This window comes from Symsagittifera roscoffensis, unplaced genomic scaffold, assembly GCF_963678635.1.
Source record: "Symsagittifera roscoffensis unplaced genomic scaffold, txSymRosc1.1 SCAFFOLD_596, whole genome shotgun sequence".
NCBI lineage: Eukaryota > Metazoa > Xenacoelomorpha > Acoela > Convolutidae > Symsagittifera > Symsagittifera roscoffensis.
Window position 1 is genome coordinate 1 of NW_026971593.1, and position 7,299 is coordinate 7,299.

The window sequence follows — 7,299 nt, forward strand, 5'->3', positions numbered from 1 at the left end:
TTTCCTCTGCCACCTCATTTCAATTACTCATCTGTAGGAACGTCTAGTGACTGAATGCGCCGCAGATTGAAATTCGGCAACGCAAAATTCCATTTTTTCGAAGAACTTTTAATAATTCCAAAGACGAAAACCAGTTATCAAAGAACAATTTGTGATTTTTGTGCTTTGGTACACTCTCTCTCAACCTCAAAACCCTGCTGCCAGATGCTCGAAGTTGTACATTGTTTTTGCTCTCCTTACTCAGATAGAACTCGATCTTATAAACTAACCTGTTGAAATTGTTTTCATGAAAATCTTGAAACCCCATTTTTTGGCTTACGTGGGTTAAATTGACGTAATTTTGATTTTCTGGTCTTTGTTGGTAGTATTTGTTCGTCAATAGAGAAACTTTCTGTTTTGCAAACAATTTTGCACACCGAAATAAAGAAAGTGATCAATTTGCCGCATGAATTTGAAGCCCCGTGACAAATTTTCTGATTGCTGAGAAATATCAACAAAGTGAAGATGAGACATCATGAAATCGGAGTCGATTCTGGAGACACAGTCGGCTATAATCGACAGACGGTTTCTGCCGCTCAAAATCGTCTGCTACAAGTGAGACCTAAAAGTGACATGAAAAGAGACGCTGCAGTAAAGTAACGGTAAAGTGAGAAGTCAAGAGAGAACGTGGAATTTGGGGTTTCTTGTCTGATGGAAAGATTGGTCTGATCGCAAATTAACTTCATGAAATCTTCATTGAAATAATGGCAGAAAAAGTCAAAAGCAGTTCCGTCACAAATTTGAGCCACTCTCAATTTAGGAAAAATTCGAACTTAAGACGTCCGCTGTAATAACTCAATAGCTGCATGTTGTTTGTTTCACAGCTTAAACTGCGGCGATGAATCTGATTGCTTGTCATTGGATTGCTAAACAGCTCCAGCGCGATGGTATTTTAATTCTTTGCTTTGTTGCTTCAAGCAACAGTGGGTAAATTAGGTTTAGGTAAACAATTTTTGACTAAAAATGGCGTTTATTCGGCGCGCGGTCCCTCCTCAAAATTAGTTTTTAATGGCGCCATAGGCGCTTTTAGAGCATTTTTGGTCCGAAATCGGATTCGATTCTGGAGAGACAGTCGGCTATAATCGACAGATAGCTTCTGCCGCTCAAAATTGTCTGCTACAAGTAAGACGTAAAAGTGATATGAAAAGAGACGCTGCAGTAAATTTACGGTAAAGTGAGAAGTCAAGATAGAAGGTGGAATTTGAGCTTTCTTGTCTGATGGAAAGATTGGTCTGATCGCAAATTATCTTCATGAAATCTTCACTGAAATAATGGCAGAAATAGTCAAAAGCAGTTCTGTCACGAATTTCAATGTCTACTTCATTCAAAAACTCTGGACATGGCACGAGATTCCCTGAGAGTTTCCACAAAATTCGATGTTTTCTTTCGTTTTTCGATTTCGGCGTGCTAGCAATTGACCCAAAGTAAGGTCTTCATCTGACAAATAGTCCATTTCCGACAGACAAGCTGAAGCTGTCCAATCGGAATCAGAAGTAATCGAGTTCCAATGACTATCATCGTACTGCATTACTAAGTTCGCTGCCATTTTTTTGCGCATTTCATGTTGAATTCCTAATTTGCTTCCTTTCAAACTGATGGTTTTTTTGGCGAATCGGCTTTTTCCATGTCCTAACATATCTCCTAAAGTTATTGTTTTCTACACTGGTGGCTTACAAGTCAGCCAGATATAACAGGTTCTCTTTTCCATCTGTTACTCACAATACTATAAAATTTTGGTCGTCTTCAACGTTTTTAATAACGCATTCACAAGACAAATAATGAATCCACAAAACTTTAGAACCTTTCTCAAAAGTTGGCAGTAATTACTGTTGACAGACCTTATTGAAAGATCCATCATCTTATTCAACCACCAGTTCCAGAAACTTTCCCTGAAAAAAAATGAATTAAGGATAAGATACCCAAGGTTACGTTATAGCAACAAACACAAATGACCGTAAAAGTCAAATTAGGAAAAGCTAAATCAATGGCAAAAGTAAATCTGGTCAACATGGACAAATTTGTTCTTGAGGTCCAATAAATCAATCTAATTTAATAACGCGCGAGTTATTTATCACTGAATTTCAAAGCCAAATTTGAGCCACTCTCAATTTAGGACCACTTCGACCTTAAGACGTCCGCTGTATTAACTCAATAGCTGCATGTTGTTTGTTTCAAAGCTTAAACTGCGGCGATGAATCTGATTGCTTGTCATTGGATTGCTAAACAGCTCCAGCGCGATGATAATTAATTCTTTGCTTTGTTGCTCTAAGCAAAGTGGGTAATTTAGGTTTAGGGTAAACAATTTTTGACCAAAAATGGCGTTTTTCGGCGCGCGGTCCCCCCTCAAAAGAAGCTTTGATTGGCGCCATAGGCGCCCTTAGAGCAATTTAGGGGTCCATCATCCAAAAATGGATATCTAAAAAATAGTTCAAAGGGGGACCCTTTGGGTCGGCAGGGGTCGAATCCCTGAGGGTGGGGGGGGGGGGGGTTGGTTTCTTCCACCCTCTCCCCTAAATCCGCTACTGATGATTATATTTTTTTTGGTCAAATTAGCGTCTTTATAGTAGTTTGGTTTGGAAGAGCTCAGAAAATCAATTAATTTTTTTTTCGATTACTTCGATTAATTTACTCTTTTTTTTCGATTAGTTTCGAGCGTTACTTATTAAATTTGATGTGGCATACAGAAAAATTTATTCTTTTTTAAACATCATTACTAGTTTTTTGAGTTTCTGTACAGGCACTAAAAACTTCACATCTCACATTCTTATACATTATATAAATTCAACAAACCAAATCATTATCTTCGTGCATCATAATTGCTTCAACCTTGAAAACATAATATCACATTTAATACCACTTTCACCATGCATTAAGTCAGTAGCTTTAGAATTGAGGTTCAAAAATCTAAGAAGAGAAGAAACGCGTACACGATAGTGCAGGAAATAGTCATGAACGCAAACACACATCCCATAAATTCACTTCTGTTGTTTTTCATAAACGTCGAAAACCCTGCCATAATCTCGGCTCTCTTATGCGTCGTCTTTCTAATCAGTCGTTCAGTCACCCCACCAGTCGAGCCGGTTGAGAAGCTCGTATCCGAGTGTTCCTTTGGGTAAGTTTGCCCGGTACTCGGCGAAACCGAGTTAACACGACTCGTGAACACAAATCCATATCGCAAGTTTGCTAGATTAGCCGATTCATTGCTTTTTTCAGTTTTTCCGTTTCCTTTTTGATTGTAAGTTGAAGTTTTTGAATTATTTGCATTCTTTTCTTCCACGTGTTTAGGATTTTGATCACGAAGTTTGCCGTCGTTTTCGTCATTTTCGTTTTTCGTTTCGTCGGTTTCGCTTTTTCTTGAATCGTAGACCGAATATACAACACTGAAAGCCGCTTTGATGATCGATAAAACCAAATATTGCCCGACTAGAGGTATAGAGTTTCCACCCTGGGGCAGATACTCCGAAAAAAGCATCAAGTTTACCGCTTGTGAGAGAAATAAAGTGACTGTTAGTCCGATTTTCTCGCCGCTTGAGGTCGGAAGAAAAAACGAAGCCGTGCATAGTAGGTTGATCATGGCCCCGGGTAGGGAAATTATGGTAAAGATAAAATTGCCCTGTCGCTGAAATTTGAGGAGGTATTTGATTTCGGAATATGTGACGTCAGAATTTCCGGTATACGCTTGGGCAACGGGGTCATCGCTACACAAAAAAAACAAATGATTGAAAAACAAACAGTTATGTGTATATGCCCCATTATGGAACAACAGCGGGTCATAGGACCACTTAAAACCGCTATGAATCATTTAAAAATTCATGAACAGAATGTTCGACTATAAACATAATCAATCGTTTTGTGCGGGTTCGATTCTCTCTTCCAAAAAAGGAGAATTGAAGCAACCTTAACCATAGATTCAAAGATCAAATAATCTTAAACGTACCTTCAAAGTGATGACTAATTTGAAACAATGAGTTTACCCGATCTGTTCATAAGAGAGTATCTTCCAAATGTCCCCCTCCATGAAGCTCTTGCCACTGTTGTTGGAAGCTAGCAGGACCAGCTGGTCAGTCGAGTCCGCGTCTGCCTTTACACTTATTCTGCACTCGTGCTAAAAATGACAGATAATCGTATAATCTAAAGATACACAGTTGAAGACAGTTTTCAACAACAAAAAATTTAAAAAGAAACATAAATATTATTGTTTATTGAACTTTATTGAACAACGTCAGATTTAACCTCAAAGTATTCCTTGAAAACTTTTTGACGCCCCAGGGGATGAGACAAATGGCCGAGATTTTGATCTGCTGTACTTAAGATTAACTTGTGGTAATCGTTTAGTGTGTATCGTTTCAGTATGGTAATCCTTTCGGAAAAGCGACCCAATATTTACTTTATCAAATGGAAACTTCCACGCGTTCATCTCACAAGTGGTCTGAACTGTCACATATCTGCATATCATCGAACCGCCTCTCTCGTCCACTCGCATCTGGGCAGAACCCGCTTTCAGAATATCCTCATTCGAAGCCAGTTGGGGCACTGAAAAGGACAATTTGAAGTATGAACAGAGTACTTATACTTCAACTAAAATTGATGTGATTTTTGTAATTTGTCAAAGTGCAGTAATTTTAGAAATGGTTAAACGTTTTGCTGCAGTTTTTAATCAATCTAGATTTAAAGTCACTATCGGTTGGGGCGAACGCTTGTTTTTATCAGAATTTTTGGACACCCGGACAATCCAAAGGTGATTTACCTCAACCATTTGTGCTCAGTCAGCTCTCAGCGTTTCTTATAAGCGCTTTGGGCACATATTATACGCTAAACTAAAAGGATGAGCGAAGCCGAAAAAAAATTTGGTCAAAAACTTTTATAAGTACTCGAAAACGTTTGTGGATTTTTTTTTCGTTCCAAAGACACACTGCGTCGCGCGAATATTTTTCTAGAACCTACAGATTTTTAGATGTTCGGAAGTTCAACTCGGCTGACACAAACAAAATTTCCACGAATATTTGAAAAAAAAACGCCCATTTGTAAAATGTCAACTCTTTCAACGATTTCAAATTCACGCAATTTCAGCAACTAATGTTCGTCATTTTAATTTGAACTTCTGCATAAACTAATTTTTTGATCTGTTGCCAGATTTTGTCTATACCTAGTAGTGCAATCAAATAAACTGAAAAACCGAGCCTATTTGATAATTAACTTGATGATAATTATGTCTTGATTAACTTTTCTATGGAGCACAGCTTACAGTTTGAATATTTTGAAACTTTTTAAATGGTGTGTTTTGTCAGTAAGTCTTTTAAAACTGTTTTGAAAAATTTTGTTCAAAGAGTAGAATGACTTGTGTAACCTATCACATCTGGAAACCACAGCAGATTTTTGTCCCCACTCGACAGAATATGAGTCACCCCACAGTAATCTTCAGCTTCCCAGTGAACAAATTCATTTTTCCACTCGAGTGCCACCCACCCTCTAATCGTGATTTGCTGTTGCATAATATCAACATGCAGAAGGTGCAGAAAGTCGAAAATTGCAATTGCTCGAAGTGCAATGTTAGGATTTTGCACAGGGAACACATTAATTGTGGAATTTGATTTGATTTCGTCTAAAAGATCGGCTTGAGATTTGCATGTTTGGTTTGAAGCCACAATTGACTCGAAAGTTTCGATAAAAATAACAAGAAAGAGTAAGAGTTTCATTATTTTAGTTGTTAATTTTCACAACGGTTGTAAATTTTCTTAATTTTTAGCCTTTTTTGATTGAATTGATAAACTAATTTTTATTTTTGATTGAAAATGACAAAAAGAGTTTTTGCATTTATAATGGTAAGAAAAGCAAAAACAATTGTGAGCTTTGCACCAGAAAAAAATTGACAATTCAACAATTAATTCTCTAAAAACGCATAATTTGTAAGCTAATTGTTGATATCAAGCTGGTTGCAAAATTGTTCTAGCCGATAGATGAATGTACTAATTAGAGACACTTAGTGACAAAAAACTATCCACAAATCAATCAAATTTAGCTCAGCTTGGTATGAATATTTGACAAGCTCAGAACAAAACTTCAAAAAAAATGAAAGAAGTTTATGAGAAACACTTCAACGACTTCAACTGTCACTTCTTTTTTAAATTTTTCTTTTGAAATTTTAAAACTTTGTAAACTTTCAAAAATAAAAAAAGAGCTCAAGTTAATGCGGGTCAAATTTTATCCTGCTTTTCAAGTGAGAAAAGAAAAAAAATATTGAAAAAATTAGCCAATTTTTCTCAGTTTCTGAAAATTTGCACAAAAGAAAAACTGAATTATTAACTAGTCCATTAATGATAAGTCCTCAAAGAGAGCGTTGGCAAGTTTCGCTTGGCAGATGGCTAAATAAGTTTTTTAAATCGAGTATTAACACATTAATTTTAAAATATCGCAGATAGATCCATAATCTTTAATGTAGCTCTTAGAATATTTAGTTATGAATAGAAATTTTATTTTTTATCGAAGAGCAAAATTTAGTTCAAAATTTTAGTCCTAAACTGAACAAGAGTCCGTTTTTATTTCAATTTTTCAAGTAGAAATGTTTTGAAAAAATAAAATTTGAGCTATCAACAAAGATGAAAAATGTCAAATTTTTTTCAGGCTCTGAAGATGAAACAATATTTTGAGAGCTAAAGTTCTTCGGAATTTCTTTTTAGAGAGGATTAGTCTGATTTAAATCCATGAACAATTTAGAAAGGGAAATTGATATAAAATCAGCCTAAATCGCTTCATCCATGAATTATAGATTGATTTTAGAGTTTTGAAAAAAGTAAATCAGTTTTTGGGTTGTAACAAGTCAATTTTGGAGCTATCAGCAAGTTTCAATTTAATCTTATTCTAATTTCATTCCAGCTCCAAAAATTGAGCAAAAAACTCGTCTTCAGTTGTTTCGGTGGTCTACAGTCTCTTCAGGAGGGGTTGCTCAACGTAACGTATTTTTTTTGAGAAAAGCCTTGAAGAATCTGCAATCTAAAGATTAAAAGATACGAAATAGTTCTACAACAATTATATTTTTAAATACTTTTTAAATACAAAAATCAACTTTTTCAATACATTTCGGAACAAAAGATTAGGCTGCTTTAACTTTACAGGTAATTTGATCTTTTTTTATCAGATCAAGTAATAGCAGAAAAATTATCTCAAAAGCAAACAATGAATTATGAATTTTTGAACAATTAAAATTGAAAAACGAATTATTAGAACAGACTGATTTATGAAACAAAACAAAATTATAAAGAT

General features: G+C 35.6%; 1 protein-coding gene across 1 annotated transcript; it reads right to left on the reverse strand.

Moving 5' to 3' along the window:
• Nucleotides 1-2,935: 2,935 nt before the first annotated feature.
• Nucleotides 2,936-5,653, reverse strand: LOC134856528 (neuronal acetylcholine receptor subunit beta-3-like). The gene is made up of 4 exons (XM_063872797.1): nt 5,387-5,653; nt 4,427-4,572; nt 4,014-4,144; nt 2,936-3,737 (listed from the first exon to the last, which is right to left on the reverse strand). Exons 1-4 carry the CDS (start codon nt 5,529-5,531, stop codon nt 2,936-2,938), a joined length of 1,224 nt encoding a protein of 407 aa, XP_063728867.1. The 5' UTR covers nt 5,532-5,653.
• Nucleotides 5,654-7,299: the final 1,646 nt, after the last annotated feature.

What these genes read in the sequence shown, in the direction of transcription:
- LOC134856528 (XM_063872797.1), bottom strand. Translation starts at nt 5,531, where the DNA reads ATGCAACAGCAAATCACGATTAGAGGGTGGGTGGCACTCGAGTGGAAA. An exon ending in GTGGTTTCCAGATGTGATAG is followed by an intron (nt 4,573 to 5,386) that starts GTTACACAAGTC and finishes TGTCCTTTTCAG; the next exon opens with TGCCCCAACTGGCTTCGAAT. An exon ending in GGAAGTTTCCATTTGATAAA is followed by an intron (nt 4,145 to 4,426) that starts GTAAATATTGGG and finishes TGTCATTTTTAG; the next exon opens with CACGAGTGCAGAATAAGTGT.